The sequence below is a fragment of the Nematolebias whitei genome, chromosome 14 (assembly GCF_014905685.2).
Source record: "Nematolebias whitei isolate Nwh7 chromosome 14, NemWhi1, whole genome shotgun sequence".
Taxonomy (NCBI): domain Eukaryota; kingdom Metazoa; phylum Chordata; class Actinopteri; order Cyprinodontiformes; family Rivulidae; genus Nematolebias; species Nematolebias whitei.
The window spans coordinates 8,259,379-8,277,515 of NC_056511.1; the positions used below are offsets into that span (position 1 = coordinate 8,259,379).

The 18,137-nt window shown below is 40.7% G+C and overlaps 1 protein-coding gene across 1 annotated transcript in view; it reads right to left on the reverse strand.

The window, feature by feature from the left end:
- The window catches only part of cadm1a (cell adhesion molecule 1a), a 586,018-nt gene extending 568,302 nt beyond the window's left edge, over window positions 1-17,716 (reverse strand). Inside the window, exon 1 of the mRNA XM_037687810.1 lies at window positions 17,628-17,716. Within this exon, the coding sequence (XP_037543738.1) occupies window positions 17,628-17,700 (73 nt within the window). The 5' untranslated portion in view covers window positions 17,701-17,716. The remainder of the gene's footprint in view (window positions 1-17,627) is intronic.
- Between the last annotated feature and the right edge of the window lie 421 nt (window positions 17,717-18,137).

Here is an 18,137-nt window from a genome sequence, read left to right on the forward strand (position 1 = left end):
TCAATCTCCCTCGGACTGGGGCTCCATGCAAGATCTCACCTCGTGACGGATCAATGATCCTAAGAAAGGTGAGGAATCAGCCCAGAACTACACGGGAGGAGCTGGTCCATGACCTGAAGAGAGCTGGCACCACTGTTTCCATGGTTACTGTGGGTAATACACTAAGACGTAATAGTTTAAAATCATGCATGGCACGGAAGGTTCCCCTGGTTAAATCAGCACACGTCCAGGCCCGTCTGAAGTTTGCCCATGACCATTTGGATGATCCAGAGGAGTCATGGGAGAAAGTTCTGTGGTCACATGAGACCAAAATAGAACTTTCTGGTCTTAATTCCACTCACCGTGTTTGGAGGACGAAGAATGATGAATACCATCCCAAATACACCATCCCTACTGTGAAGCATGGGGGTGGAAGCATCATGCTTTGGGGGTGTTTTTCTGCACATGGGACAGGACGACTGCACTGTATTAAGGAGAGGATGACCGGGGCCATGTATTGAGAGATTTTGGGGAACAACCTCCTCCCCTCAGTGAGAGCATTGAAGATGGGTCGTGGCTGGGTCTTCCAACATGACAATGACCCGAAGCACACAGCCAGGAGAACCAAGGAGTGGCTCCGTAAGAAGCAGATCAAGGTTCTGGAGTGAACTAGCCAGTCTCCAGACCTAAACCCTGTAGAAAATCTTTGAAGGGAGCTCAAATTCCGTGTTTCTCAGCGACATCCCAGAAACCTGGCTGATCTAGAGAAGATGTGTGTGGAGGAATGGGCCAAAATCTCTGCTGCAGTGTGTGCAAACCTGGTGAAAAACTACAGGAAACCTTTGACCTCTGTAACTGCAAACAAAGGCTACTGTACCAAATATTAACATTGATTTTCACAGGTGTTCAAATACTTATTTGCAGCAGTAACACGCAAATAAATTATTAAAAAAATCATACATTGTGATTTCTGGTTTTTTTTTTTAGATTATGTCTCTCACAGTGGACATGCACCCGAGATGAAAGATTCAGACCCCTCCATGATTTCAAAGTGGGAGAACGTGCAAAGTCGCAGGGTGTTCAAATACTTATTTTCCTCACTGTAAGTTAAGGTGCTATGCATATCATATGGCTTTTACTAAATATATGTCACCAGCTCTTACAGCTGTTGTACAATTTTTCTAGCAAATAAGCCTAAATAAGAGGGCTATGTTCTGACAAAGGAACATATATAAAATATCGGTATTGGTATCTGCATCGGTTATCGGCCAAATAAGTTTTAGCATATCAGCATATCAGATATCGGTCAAAAATCCAATATCGTGCATCCCAAGTTAAAAGCAGCTAAGCTGAGAAGCTAAGCTATGAGCTAAGCTAACAGGCCGACCTTGGGGAGAAAAAAACAGACTTGTCGAAGCTCCAAAATTTACGGTTGGAACCAGTGAGTTCATGTAAAAAGTTTTTCTCTGCAAAAAGAAGCTGAGAACTTGTTTACTGATTTTTTTTTATATTTTATTAAAAGATTTGTGTGATAAATGCTACGCTAAAGAGCGCAAACCACACCGAGCATATGCCATTTTGAGAACCGAAGACACACAGCCCGTGTCACGTCAAGGGTCCTCCCTCCATTTTTCTTAAAGAGACACGCTGCTCGCTCCCTCACTATCCATCCTTCGGTTCAAAACAGTCTTATACTGCCATCCGGTGGTCAAAAAAAAAGTACTAACATGCAAAACAAATTAAAAATTTCTTCTTAAATTTAACAATTAGTAATTAGTCAATTCCAAACAATATTATTGTTTATCGAAATAATTTCTGAGACAATCACCCAGCAAAATTTGTTATCGTGACAGGCCTATATGACAGGTTAGGGCTTCCCATTCGTCGACGATTACGATGACTCCTGGGAGGTGTGGCCAAGCTCTGAAGTAATGCGTTCTGACTATGCTCTGCACCGTTGCTTATGACCTCATGGGGAGGTAGTAATGGCCATGGGCTGATAATTTTTGCACCTTACGTGTGTAAAATAAACCTTGTGAAATGGACGATGATTGCTTCTCCCGAGCCTGCTGCAGACATGAAGAATATCTTGACAGACTGATTGGTAACTCTAAATTGTCATGGTTGTTTGTCTCGTTTGTCTTTGTGTCCCTGTGATGAACAGGAGACCTTTGTCGCCCACCACTCGCACAGTGATAGCTGGACATGGACACCAGCGACCCCCGCAACCCAAAAAGAAAGAAGGGTGTAAAGAGGATGGATGGATGGATGGATGGATGGACGGACGGACATTCACTACTTATAGCATTTGAAAAAGTCAAAGCATAAACACCTCGGAGAACTTCTGACTGGTCCAGTTTACAATTTCAGGAAAATGGTGCTCAAAGCTCATGAGCACTTCTCAAAAACATGAATGTGAAGGAACACTCTACCTCCATAATTGAACAGTTACAATGTCACATTCAATTACATTAGTTTGTTCCTTTTGTTTATAGTATCACTTATTCAAAAATAAAAAAAATCTATACTTGGAGTTGTAACAGATGCCTTACTCTAGCAACAAAAAGGAGAAACAATGAACTGAATCCATAGTTTATTAAATCCCAGGCTAACGGAGTCCGTTTGTCCAATCTGATGAAGTACTGTTCCAATAATTTAATCATCATTTTGGCAGAAAGGCGCCCAATCTATAGCACACTTTATCTGTTCTTATTGTTAGACTGATGATTTCTGCACACTACAGCCTGGCACAAACAATCTGAAACTAACTCAAATTCAGTTTCCCTTAATCATAGATTTTAGAAGAAGTCTACGCTCTGGGCAAGTTGGCTTGAAGAAAAAAAGGAGTGTCATTGTGACAGGCATTCCACCAGAGGTGCGTTTAGTAAAAAAATAAAATAAAAAAAAAATTAATTTGAACATCCTCTCTAGTCATCAATGAGATGCTTGCTGGCAATTCTTACAAACTGGGGAAAGAAAAAATCTTGACTGATGCCAACTTTTTTTCCGTTTCTATATATTAGTTGGCAACAAAACTTGTAAACGATCCAGCATCAAGAAAAATAAAATCCAAACTTCAGATATAAAAATAAATCCAATATCCACCACAATATCCACTATTGGCATTTACATTTCTGCAGTTACTCTTTGTTTTTAATTTCATGCCTTACCCATTTAAGCTTCTGGCACCACAGGGAACAATATGGGTACTACGGTAAAATACACGGTAGATAAATATAAACACTTCACACATATCTTATAATACAAGTAGCCCATGCACAATAAACAGTAAAGTGTCGAGCAGAAACCGTACTGTTAATAGAAACTGAAAACAGCACTGTTAGTCACAAGGCTAACATAATTATCTAATTTCATTTTCAAAAGTATTATCCTGGAATGCACACTTCCCGACTGCAGTGTCAACCGATGTCAGTGCCGTCCCTGATGAAAAAACATGTTGGGCTTTATATGACCTGAATAGCACAAAGTAGAAAACAAAACAACCCTGGAAATTGAAGCTCAAAAGGAACTCAAACTACGGTACTAAATGAAATTAATCTGTACTTCACATCCGTACGATCTACAGTTTCTGATCAAAGCCGGGGTTCCATTGTTCTTTAGTCAGTAAGATTTTCCTCCGCATCCTCAAACTAGAACACAAAGAAAATGATACGGTTTGTTATTGTGCTGCGGTTGTCTGGCTTTAGTGCTGAATATATCAGTCAAGACAGGGTTACAATAGATGAGACAAAGGACGGAGCTGAGCACAGTGGGGAGACATGATCCAGTTCCACAGGAGACAGTGAAACAGCCTGAAGGGTCTCATCAGAAGCAAATTCGCCGAAATGTAATACAAGCGGGAGTGTTATGTAAAATGAAAGATGGGAGAGCCCCGATCACCCAGGCCTACTGTGCTGCCGAGGCTGATGCATACCTGCATTGTATTCAGAAGGGCATTCATTTCCCCTCCAATGATTACAACAAAACACGAGCTGTATTGTTTATTTGCTTGAAAGCACAAATGATCTGCATTGATTCCCTATTCATTTATTGTTGCACCCAGCGTTGTATCAATGAACGCAAGCAAAATGGGTTCCAATTACAGCAAGCGATGACTTTTTGTGAGAGGAAGATGATGAAGGCCTCAAACTGGGAGGAAAGGAACAATCAAAGACCACTTATGGCCTTTTGTGAATTCAGAAATTGGAATGGAAAACATTTCATGCTGCGACTCACAGGGATTCTCTTGGGACTTCAGATACGGTTAGTCAACCATACTAACTTACAAACAGAGCGGCAGAGAAGAGCCCATATGTCCATACACATCATTCATGAAGATTTGAAATGACAAACAAAAAAATACCCAAGATAGAAAATAAATATAGAATTGAAAAATTCCTGATTCAACGATAAAAGTACATATCCTGATGCATGCTCAATAATCCGGGTAGAAAAATGTATCAACAAACCGAATCCATCCAGAGGACCTGACTTAACTTTGTTAGATATAAACGTAACTCTTATTCAACAGAGCAGGTACAATTCTTGGCACTGGAACATTGGTGATCAGTCATGGCATTGACAAAGAATATCTACGGGTGCTTTTAGTGTCTTGCACCGAATAGCTGGTTATAGGTCCTCGACTATGGATATCTTGGTTCCCAACGAAGAACGACAAGAGGAATCCCAAGAAGAAGGATGTGTCCAGAGGACCTGACTTAACTTTGTTAGATATAAAAGTAACTCTTCTTCAACCCACTACAGAGCAGGTATAATTTTTGGCACCAAACCATCGGTGATCAGTCAAGGCATGGACAAAGAATATCTAGGGGTGTCTTTTGGTGTCTTGCATTGAATAGTTGACCACAAGTCCTCTACTTTAGGGTATCTTGGTTCCCAGATATGATTTCAAATCTGATAAGATCTGTAAACTGAGGGACTTGGCCGATATTTCAGAAACTTATTCTCCTGCTATCCTATAGAATTTATTGTGCTGTTGCGTTATACAACTGTACAGATTCACCACTGCATGGCAAAAAATGGGATTGGTCTTCCGAGATATTCGGGTTGGTGGCAAATGCGCACGCTACACCCGTTATGTCAAAATGTAGGTCTTTAAAGAAGTATGAGCAGCATCATTTGAGAAGATCCTGTCCTATTTTTATTTCCCCAAGTAAAATCCTGAAAAAAATGAAAAATGTAATTTATCCATCACGTTCACTGACATTTAATATGGCTTTCTAGAATTGTTAGAACTCTTGGTATACTTGTATAAATTTCTAATTAGATTTTATCAGGCTTATGCATTTTATCAGATGTAGAAAAGAAACAGTGTGATAACAGCATTTTATCTTTTCTGTAATATTCTTTAGAACTACAGACAAGTCTTATTAAATATGCATCCATCTTCTCTGTAAATATTGGGGGGGGGGGGTCCTCTGCGATTTGGTTGTAATAAGAAATGTTGTAAACAAAGAACAATGTCTTTATTTCAAAGGCTACACATTTATATTTAATTTGGTGTTGCTTTAAATGACTTAACAATAATGCTGCAACAAAACCCATTTCTATCTAAATATGATTCTTGGGGGGGGGGACATTTTAATCAAAATAGAAACGTTGCAGTAAATCTTTTTGCCCCCAGAAGGACTGCTTTGGCAAAACCACCTGCCGAAGGCTGCCCTCTGATGCTGCCAGGGCTCCTGCAAGTGCTTCAGTGTGAAAGCCCCTTCCTGTGTTTCAGTTTAACCCCCTCTTACCGTTTCTTCTTGAGAAAGAAAAAAAACTCACGTCGAGTGAAAACAGTTTGCTTCTAAGGAGGATCTCAGATGCTTGAATGGCCATTTCTGGCTGACCGGTGGCTGATAAGTCAACCACGGCTCCTCTCGGTCAATCTTAACCTACTAATCTCAAGGAGTTCACTTTAAAAAGATTTAATATTTTTGCACAGGTTTTACATGTTACTTTTACAAAGGAACAGAAGAAAACCATCTAAAAATCAGCTGCTAGGTGGTTTCAGTTTCTTAAAAACTTTGTTAGATCTGCTTTAAGATTCAGAGCAAACTTAACGTTACATTTCTTAATTAGAGACAGATTAATCAACTGACTGATTTTAATTGACCAATATCGTCCACACACAAAAAAAGCAATCGTCAATGTCCATGCCAACGTATTAATTTATCCAACAAAGTTAAGTCAGGTCATCTGGACGGTTTTTTTCTCTTTGTTGAAACGTTTCGCCCTTCATCCAAAGGACTTCTTCAGCCCGAGGAGCCACAACAAACTCGGTCCCACAAGCAGCACACTCACCACCAGTCCAGAAACCATCTTATCACCATCAAACTGGTGAATCCACTCTGCGAGTGCGCTGCTTGTGGGACTGAGTTTGTTGTGGCTCCTCGGACTGAAGAAGTCCTTTGGATGAAAGACAAAACATTTCAACACAAAAAAAAAAGAAACCTTCCAGAGGACCTGACTTAACCTTGTTGGATTTTTTTACCTGGATTATTGAGCATAAACTTTGATGTTATTCATTTATCAAGTAAGAAACTAAAGACGCAGCACATGTTGCTAAAACCAGCTCTGTAGCTAAAAAACTGAATATTCTTCTGTATGTTGTAGAAAACAACATATTGGCCAAAACATAAAAACTGCAAAGTCCATCAATAGTTTCTATGATTATTCCACTGATTCAATAATTTCAGCAGTTCTAAATATGTCCATTTAATCAGATAGTATATTCCCAGATTGTAACGCCACCCTGACAAAGCTTACACTTTTACTGACTGGTCTAAATCCAGTCAGTTTTGTGTCAGCTGACGGGAACGTCCTGATTACAAGAAATAAGTCGAGACCGCAACGTAACTCAGCAGAAAATCCCGGGATAGATTCCAAGCTTACCAAGCTGTTAATCCAAAGACACTGCACTGTCAGCGAGATGGACGATCTCCGTCTCAACTTTGTCATCTTACCAAAACGTGTGTGTTGATACGGATGACGAATCGCAGCGCGGCCAATCACAGCATGTCTGACAATGACAACCAGCTGAGGCAACGCAAGCAAGAAAAATAACTAAATAAATAAATAAGTGACATAAATCCAGCTCAGAGATGACAGCCGCAGTGACTTTATTTCGTACGGGTTCAAGACATTACCATGCTCAGTTTTCTAAATTACATTCTTCAGTTTGAAACAGTTGTATAAAGGAAACAATAAGGAGGTTGTATTTTATAGATCAGTGGTTCTCAAATGGGGGTTCCCAGACCCCCGGGGGTCCACGAGCTGGTGCTTGGGGGTCCATTTTTTTAAATTTATTTTTTTTACATGCACATAGATGTTTAACAACTTGTTAAAATACACCAAAATGCAAGAAATTACATCAAATATTTCTGTGGGAGGATCCCCAGACCCTCCATTGGCCTGTTCACTATTTAAGTTCCAGCATCCATCGGTTTACAAATAATAATAATAATAATAATAATAATAATAATGTGATCGCATTGTCACTATGTTTCCATACAATGGCAAAATTAGTCTCTGCATTTAACCCATCCACCACCAGGTGGTGCAGCGGGCAGCTATTGAAAGCACCCAGGGGGCATTTTGGGGATAAGGCGTGCTGACCAGAGACACCACAAGGTATGCAGTGACTGGGGATCAAGCCTGGGACTTTCAGGTTCTGAGCCGGCTGCCCTGCCTCTACACCATCTCGGCCCCCATAAAGTTCTGTTACTTGGCATGACTACTGCAGTTATGATTCTGGTCAGTTTTACGTAAAGACTTCTCTGTAATAATTTGAAGAAGTGTCAACACATTTATTATGTTCATTATGCGAATAGGTAAAGTTTTAAAGTGGTTTTTGATGCTGTTAATTTTCTCAAAACTAATTTTTGGAAGTTGAGATTAAAAATTGTGTTAAGAGTGTCTTGAATGAAAAATATCCCGTGTTTAAAAGTATACAAATTGTATTTACGCTATTAAAGAACAGGTCTCAAGTATTTATGTAACACAAATATTTCCATTGCATTAAAAGAGACAAATTGAAGAAAATTATTTAATCACCTTCTAGGGTTCAGAGGGTTATGAGGGGTCCCTGAAACTTTTTCTCCACTGTAAGGGGTCCGTGAACCCAAAAACTTTGAGAACCCCTGTAGATTAATTGAACACCAGAACAGGTTGAGGTCTTAAATGCTAATCGAGCGCTGAAGAGGCAGCAACATCTGCCATGACAGAACCCCTCCCTGTCGGACAGTGTGCAGGACACACAAACCAAATTCTCACCAAAAATAAAAAAAGCTAAAGCAAGCCAAAAAAAAAAAAAACTAAGACAAAGAAGAAGAAAATACCACTTTAAAGTCTAATTTAGAAACGAATCTTTAGTCTGGGGAAGAAGAAGAAAAAAAAAAAACTATAATAAATCACTACAAGCTGGAATATTTTTGTCTCCAACACAGGTCAAGCTCCAAATTACTGCTTTTCATCCCGCTTCTACAATTTGTACAGCTTCTTATAAAAAATTTAAAATCCTTTTTTTAAAACCCAGAGCAGCTTAGTGAGGCAATGTGAGCACAAAGACGAGCTCCTCGTGATATATCTAAATAACAAGTATAGAACCCACAAATAAACAAAGTCTTGTACGTTCTTCTTTTTGTGTTATTTAGATAAACGTGTCTGGATTTGTTGTGCTTTTGCTCGAGGCCTGAACAAAGCTCAGCTCTGAAAGTGAACAGCATGTGTGTCCACCTTTTAGGCATCAACATTATGTAAATATGAGCATAAATGTTTATTAATGGCTTCAATTTGACTCGTTTCTCTTGTTTCGTGGTCAGGTTGTCGAGCGGCACGGCGCCGTCCCTCGGCCTGTGGGCTGCTTTCACCGGGGCAGATTGCTGCCCACGTCCAGCCCCACTCCACACCCCTCCCCAATCCCTCAAGAGATTTGGTATTGGAGGGTGCTTACTTGACATCCCATCAGTTGGCGGCTCACTAACAAGTAGGCCATAAACCTTTTTTCTTCTTTTGATTACACTAAGTGCACAGAGGCCAGATGCGACCCAGCAGTCATCTGTTGGCTTGCCAGAAGACTGACGGGGGCAGGAGCAGGAGGACGTGGGTCACTCAGGGGTCCCCTCCCCATCAGGAATAGAGCCATTGTTCTTCATTACAGCAGGACAGACTGTTTGTGGGTTCAGATGGACAGCACGGCCATTTTCACACCTGTTTTCCATCACTAGGGGGTCCTATCAGCTTGGCTCGGTGTCAAAACGACGACGTACGATTCAACTACAGTTCAATACAAATTTCATTTTGTGATAGCAACAGACTGCACTCACAGTTTTGCTCGGAATCATTCCAAAAGGAAAACCTCAGTTGACGCCAATAAAATCTGCAAAACGGCGTTTGGATCACAGCAAACCTCCCAATAAAAGTCTGCAGCCCTGACGGCTCTGTGGAGCTGCTCTGGAACAGCCCAGAGCAACAATAAAAGACGTTAGCGCGGATCTGTGGGTCATAGCAAGGCCTCAATCAATACGTTCACCGTGGGAAGATCAACAACGGCGTTTCAATGAAAATTAGTTGGAACTAACCTCTCAACAAGAATTATACATATGTGGGGGAAAAACAGCATAAAGGACTAATTTAAGAAAAGCACTGAAAACATTAGCAGTCCAACACTCGCTGTAGTTTTTCCTGTTTTTAACACTAAAAAAATGTAGCTTTTAAACACTTACAGTATTAATATAATCTAAGAGTTAAAAAAAACAAGTTAAACATTCTTATTGCTGGTACTTATGCAACGGTCAAGATATATTTAAATCTGCAGTTTTACTTGTAAACGGGGCTTAATTTGAGCCGGATCATGTCGGAACAAGATCTAGGAACTCTCTTATTTTGACAGGGTGCGTTCCGGTGTTACACCATATTCTGTGACCACCCTATATTGTGACCGTAGGGGGCGCTGTTGCACTTTTACATCATACTTTGCAATACCTGATGCAATACCTGATAAACATTATCAAATTCTGTGACCGTCTATATTCCCATAAGAATCATGATTTTAGTGGGAAGATGTTAATTTTTATTCTTCTAAAAAACGAACAAAAAGTAAAATCTGATCACTAATATCATGACTTTTATGGAAATATAGACGGTCACAGAATATGATGGTGGTTATCAAATATTGTGACCACACTGTAATTTATAGAAAAACATTCAATACTTGAGCCAAACTGTTTTTGCTGACTCTACTTCCTTTAAGGAATAAAAAGTATCTGACCACTTACATCTTGAGTATTATGAAAATACAGACGGTCACAGAATATGATAGTGTTTATCAGATATTGCAAAGTATGGCGTAACAATGCAACAGCGCCCCCTATGTTCGCAATACACAGATGTCACAGAATATGGTGCAACAACGGCAACACTACGACAAGCCGGCCGTAGTTAGCTTGTAGTTTCGCTACTTAGCTCTCAAAGAAAATACTTTAACACTTACGCACAGTTTTCAACTCAAAAAAGTAACAATTAAATCAGACAACTCTGATTTTACATCAGACACAGCATTACTGCGGTTAGCCGGTAGAATTCAGATCTCTATCATAGGCTGAATGTCTATCGTTTCTACCGTGTACCATATATATCACGCATTCCTACTTGCAATGCATTTGTTAATAAATTTAAAAAGTAAATAAAATAATGTAAAAGGTACAAAAACCATTAAGTCTTACCCCCGTCTCTTGAATGAGCTAAATGTTTTGATTTACAAATAGCTAACGTAGCATAAAGAATGCAGAAGTAGTTCAGCTGCAAATAAAAACGCAAAAACAAGTAAATAAATTAAAAAAAAATACAAGAAAACTGAATGATGAATCAGTTAGATCTTAGATTTTTTTTTAAAATAATCATAATAATAATAAACGTCTCAAAAGCATAAAAGTCCAACTAAACAGTCTAAACATATCTTAGATCTTATTACCGTTTTTCTTTTACATTTTAATACTTTCGTTGGATGTAACTGGGACCACAATTTCGGAAAGACAAATAATGAACCTTTATTTATTTTTATTTTTTAAACAGGTCTCTTGTAAATGAGTCCTGGAGGCGCAATAAGACTAACCTGTAGAAATAAACGTTGATGCATCCTGGGATCAAACCCGCAGCATCAGGATTATACGGCCGTAGCACTGACCACCGAGAAACCGCAGCCGCCATAAAAGGCCGACTACGGTTTTATAAATAAGTTTCTGTGTTATGTGGGTTTAATATTCCAAATACAAGCTGCTCCAAAAGAAAAAGAACCGACAGCCCAAAAGCTATTTTTCTACTTGAACATTTATATTCCCCTCTAGTTTTAGCTCATGTAAGCAAGTTTTGCTTTAAAACAATAGTCAGCAAAAAATGAGACAAACCAAAACAAGGACACGCTTGTTTTGCCAGAATAAAAACGGTTAAAAGTCCACAATTGACTTTTTGTGCAATATCTAAAGCCCGTTTGTTTAGTTCGTTCATTTTCATGCAGTTTATTCCGCTGGACTTTAACGGGTCAGACAGGAAGAAAATCACTGCGTTCAACTTTGAAGTCTCCCTAGTAAAGATGGTGAAACGGAGCGTTCGTGCACATTTAAGTTTAGATGTCAGCAGTAATGTAGCAGTAAATAAAAATACATGAAAGCCGGCCAGAAACCAATAGAGTGCACGCCGTCTAAATCAAGCTGTCAGCTCTGCGTTAATCAACGCTTCGCCTTCCACATTAATCCATTTGCTAAAATGTACTGTAGGCTGTATATCAGTAAAAAAGGTGCGACGACAATGTCAGCAGAAAACAGTGGGATTACTTCCACGCGTGTGCCACAGCTGCGCGGTAATACCCTCCGAAGGGATCCGCTTTCGCTCGGTCGCTCCGTTTCTGAGGAGGCTCGGCTGAAAAACAAGCAGCGTCAATTCTCTCGGTGTCCATCAACGCACGCACAAAAACATGCGGGATTATCCGACGAAGATTACATCTAGACACGAGGCAGAACTAATGCTCTTATCCAAGCATAATCACTAGCCAAGATCAAACACAAAGGACCATGTAAAAACTGATATTAAGGTCACACTACAGTCAGGAGATAAGACCTGGTCCTGCACCGACACACGCAACGGTCCCTGCCAACGCCTGCACGAGCAGACATGACGCAGCTTTGTTTATGCTCACTGTGGTAATTGGTAGATTGTCATCGGGTCTGAGTAAGCTGATGGTCAGAGTGTGCCGTGTTAGCACTCTTTAATAACACCTGTAAAGCACCATCCCCTGTTGCTCTAAGCCGATAATCTGCACCACAGCTGAGCTTAATAGATCTATAAAGGAATTGCATACAGGTGTTTCCATTGCACTGATTTTACCTTCGCAGGCTGACAATAAAGTGTACGTGAATTATTATTATTATTCGCAAAATCGTGCTGGTTCTACGAAGACAACTCTAAATGATAACGATGTAGAAGCTAACCTCGTGGCTGCAGTGCGAGTGTTTTATGACAAGAAGCTGAGGGTTATAAACCTCGGTGCTTGTTTTATAAGGCGTGCTCTCTTTTTATCGCAAAGAGAGTCATCGGTTTCATTTCCAGCTCTCCAAACGCTAAAACATGCAGTTATCTCAATACGGTTTTAGACCCCTCTGAGTTTAAACGTGTCATTTTAACTTGTTTGATTTGATAAACACAAGTCGAGCTTGGGTGCCAAAACAAAAACTAGTAGCTAAACTGTGAAAAGAATAAATGTTATCCTGAAATATACCAAATGGTGCACCGGTGTTCAGTCAGGTCATCTGGATGGTTTCTGGGGTTTATTTGGCGAGACGTTTTGTCCTTCATCCAAAGGACTTCATCAATCCGAGGAGCCACAACACACCGAGTTCCAAAAGCAGCAAACCCACATAGTACACCAACCAGATTGCTGGTGATGAGATGGTTTCTGGGGTCCCCCCTCTCCCCTGAGGCAGCCATAGCCAAAGTGGATCAAAACATCAACGTTCATGCGCAATAATCCAGGTGGAAAATCCAACAAGGTTCAGTCAGGTCATCTGGACGGATTTGTTTTTTTGTTATTGTTGAGATGTTTCGTCCTTCATCCAAAGGACTTCATCAGTGTGAAGAGCCACAACAATCTCAGTCCCACAAGCAGCAAACCCAAATAGTGGACGAACTAGTTTGCTGGTGATAAGATGGTTTCTGGGGTCCGCTCTCTCCCCCGTCGTCTCCTCTGTGGCAGCCATAGCCAAAGAGGTTCAGAAACTGTCCAGATGACTTGACTGAACTTTGTTGGATTTTCTACCTGGATTATTGAGCATGAACTCTGATACCAAATGGTGCCATTTAAAAAAAGTTTACTGCAGTTGTTTTCAGGATGTATTGATATGTAATCCTAAAAAGCAGACATACACCCAATGTAAAACTAAGTGTTTTTATCTGGATAGTTTATTCAACAAATCTGAGCACTCATTTGCACCAGTGCATCAAAACCGTCATCTCCATGCTACACAGCTCTTCTGTGGTTGGTATTGATCACCCATTTCCAGTCACTTTGGCTGTTTCCACAGGTAAAGAAACGCGTCAGAAGGACAGAGTCACAAACTTTGCCTACAACATTTTCATTCAGAGACATTTTAATCATGAATATGGTTTTTAAAAACTACATTTTTATTAGTTTTTTGGATCCAGTGTTCATGGCGTTGGCATAAGTGCCTTTACGGTCAAGGCTCTTTATTGTCAATCGCATCACATGTGGTACATGAGGTGGAACGAAACTGTGTACACAGGGTCCCAGTTACATCCAACAAAAGTATAAAATTTACGTAAAAGTAAAACCGTAATAAGATCTACGATATGAACTAAGAAATATGACAAAATAAAACCTGATAGAATGAGAATCTGATCAGATCCTTAACACATATTCAGCAAGACTACATCTTCTTTCATTTCTCTGTTTTTTGCATCCTCTGTTCTCACTCCAACTACATCCATGTCCTCTCTAACTGCATCCATACATCTCCTCTGACTTTTACCTGCAGCTGTATTTCTAACATCCTTCCACCAATATACCCACTGTCCCTCCCATCTCAGTCTGGCCTCTCTAACTTGATCTCCCAGTTGTTCAACCAGTGCTGTACCTCTGATGATCTCATTCCTAATCTTCTCCCTCCTAAGGAGAACCTCAACATCTTCATTTCCACCACTTACAGTTCTTTCTCCCGTCTTTTTGTCAAGGCCGTACAACATAGCTGGTTTCACGTCTTTTGTAAACCATTCCTTTGACCTTTGCTGACACCCTTTTGTCTCAAATCACCCCTGAAACTTTTCTCCATCCTCTCCATCCTGCCTGGTCTCGCTTCTTCAACTCATTGCCACACTCCCCGTCTTCCTGGACAGCTGGCTGAGTACTTGAAGTCCAGCACCTTTGTGACCTCTGCTCCTTGTAGCCTCACTGTTTCACCTGCCTCCCTCTCAAATTGCACCCAACAATACCTAATGTGCAATATCTGTGCCTATAACTATGGCAGTATCAGCTGGTGTCAACCCTGATAGCCAAATATCTCATGAACCACTGAATGGATGTTACTGAAGGACTCATAAAGCAAAATGACCACAACTAAATCAACCATATATTGCACAAAAACAGCCAAAACTCAGTTTAAGTTTACAGATATTGAGCTAAACTTGGGCTAGTAGAAGCTGTGCCACAATACATTCTCCAAGCACAACATCTATTTCATGCGACTGCACATGAGGCCACGAACAAAGTTTGACCAAAACAGCTACAATTCCAACCCTTCACAGCATAAAAGGCATTACTTTAAGGAATGTTCGGCTGTTTTTCTATATGCTAATCTCGGTTAGTAAAAACAAGACGAAGCTGCAATATAGATGGACATCTACATATATTTGGAACTAAACCAACCCTGTTCATAAAGGATGCGCAGAAGGTAATGGGAAAAGAAAGAAGTGATAAAGTTTCAATTCTTAGCATTCAGGAAATTCACCCATGTCTTTCGCCTACATAAAATCTCCGGTTCATTTCACTCAGTTCAGAATAATTTTAGAAGAAAGAGGCTTTATTGCTCAGAATTCTTTCGGTCCAACCTGCACAATATTACCATTGTTTCACCGCCCAGGTGACTGGAGCGCACTGTCCTGCATGTTTCATTTGTTCCCCTGCTTCAGCGCACCTCTTGACGCCGATAACCGGCGTCTGCCGAACACTTCTAGAACGTTAAATTAAAAATCTGTGAGCAGAATTTACGACTGAACACAAACTACTAGGGATGCACAACATTGGATTTTTGGCCAATATATGTTGACATGTTAAAACTGATTTGGCCGATAACCGATATAAAAACCGAATTATTTATTTTTTCCCTACACCTACTTACAGAGACTACACATCTTTCTCTGCTGTGGAATTAAAAAACACATTATTCTGAACGGTCTTTGGCAGTTTGGCCACGCTACCAAAAGCAGATGACAAAAATGGGGCTGAAAATGATGCAACACTTCAACTTGGATTATGTTTAATGTCATATTTAGTCATGACATTTACTCTCTCGAACACAATGACAACACAAACAGTGCAAATTTGCACATTTTCACAAAACTAAACTCAACGGCGTGCATGATGTCATAACGTTGTGCTGGCACGGCATGTATTCTTGCATGACAACCCAGTGGCCGATGTCCAATATTTAACTTTATCGCTAACATCGGCCGATACCGATACAATGCAGATAATATCGTGCATGTGCGTTTGTTTACCTATGGAAGAAAAAAAAAAAGGACAGAAAATCACATGACTCGAGCTTCCATGTGTTTTTTTGGTGGATGCAGACAAGTGCTTTGTTTGTATTGAATGCGGACCCACATTTTAGAATTGCGAGGAAAAGCGTGCACCATAGCTCTGGATAACCTTTATACGTTTGATTTTAGACTTTGCAATGAATACCTTTGATTTTGTTTTGTTTTTTTTTAACCCAGAACAGCTCTCATTTGATGCTACTGGAAGTGAGGCGTCTTTGTCCCTACTTTGACATTAAACAGCGTGGAGGAGAGCGATGCTGGCCACAATGTAATCTTACAGTAAGCAGCCAGAAGTGAATAATTGATACGCTTTGCGCAAGTGCGCCCTGAGCGCTGTGTGAAATCAGTGGAGCCATTACCATGAAGGTACAACAGCACTGTCCTATAAGAACAACAGAGCCTTGTTTACTTTGTGCTGCTTCTTGGAACAGATTCACAGACTTGCTGCAAGACAATAAAAAAAAAGGCACAGTGTATCTAAGACAGCAGATCAAACTGGATCAGATAATCCACTAAAAAAGAGACAAACCCTGTCATTCTCAGCAGCAGGAAGCTCAGGCAAAGAAAAAGGTCCATGAAGCCGGAACACGTTCAAGTTAGTGATTCATTTTTATACACCCCATGCGCAAGGATTTATATGCAAGAAGACAATGGTGCTCAGTGGTTAAACAGTTAAACATTGACTTTTTTTTTTTTTTTTTTTTTTTATAGCGCAAGGCTTTATCCGGTGTCAGTAAATAGATGAGGTTGTTCCGCAGCCCGCCAACTCACGAGCACATTCTGAGGCAAAAAGCGTCAAAAATCCCGCAGTCTTCAACCCAAAGACAGCTGATCTGGAGCCAAACCCGATTCTTATAACCGTCTAAACTCACATCACAACACCCGAGCGGCAGCTTTCATGTTTCCATGCACCGTGCTTCTGCAAAAGATCCGGTTAAATTATTTGAATTTGTAAAAAAAAAAACAACTCAGGAATGCGTCTCGTCCACCGTGATTTATCATGCATTAGAAGGCTGTTAAAGACGGCGTGCTCCTATTTATTCAAGCTCTTCATTTCGGCTCGCGTTTTAAAAAAAAACAAATTAATCAAACAGTTTGCTCCGTTGATCGTGAGCTGCCCGACTGTCTCTCCCTACTGCTGAACGCGTTGGAAAAACTTCAATTAAGCACGCGCAAGTGCACGTTTGCGCGCTGATTTTTGCGCCGAATTGTTGGAACGGAGAAGCATTTCACCACGACGTAAGATCATTGTCCTAGCTTGCGGGGATTTCCAACCCCGCACGGATAAAGTTAAATTATGAAAGTTGTGCATGGAGTTTGGTGGAGAGCTGCTGCATAATGCACTTATTTACGCACTGCTGCTCTCTGTGATTTACAGCGGAACATACAAGTAAAGTGACCACACCGACACAACAGAACAGTTGGGTTTTTTTTAGCAAGCCATAGTCGAAGTCAATGTGTGCCATTTTATTTGTCTTTATAAGTGATTGTTCTTTAGGAGTTGCAGCTGTGGCGGTTTTAGCCTATAGCCAAATAAATGTTGAGCTGTCCAAAGTGATGTATCGGCTGGGCAGCGTTCCGCTTCTTTAGACCTCAAACCTGCGTTTCCTGCTCTCCCTTCCAACTTTTACTGCGAGCTTTTCCTACTTGGTGAACAACATCACCGAGACCCGCACGCTCTGCCGCGCACGTTCAAAATCAAACACACAAAAAAATATAAAGGGATAAAAGAGGCGCTCCTCCACATCTACACACACGGAAATGTGCGGAGACAAAAAAAGGCGTATTCCGTCCACACGTGCACGCAGAAGTCCTACCTTTGAGAAGAGCCGCCTGAGAGATGAGTAGAAGGAGAATAGTCGCGAGAGAGCCGCTGCCAGCGCGCGCCATGTTGGACACCTGCTTCAGTATGGCAGAGGAGGCTGCTGCACCTACAGCAGGACTCGGGTAATGAGATGCGGAGCGGGAGGGAGGGCTCGCTCCCCGGCGTCACTGGGGTTTACGTTTATACAGTTTTAGAATGACTCTAAGAAGGATTCTTTTCTGCAGGAGTTGTTTAATAAAGAAAAAAAATGACTTGTTTTAGCGTCTCAGTTCAATTCATCCACCTGTTGTGTTGAGTGCCAGGGCCGGCTGTAGATTTTTGGCGGCCTCAGGGCTACAGTTGGACACATGGTGGGACTTGTCAGGAATAATTGGGGATAAAAATGGAATATAAGAGTGAAGGTTGACCCTTAATGGGGGACGTTAAATATTTTTCTTCCGGCTGCTTTTTTTTTTCTGTGGAGCAAGACTTTTATGTAAGGGTGGCTTTTTCAGGAAGGTGT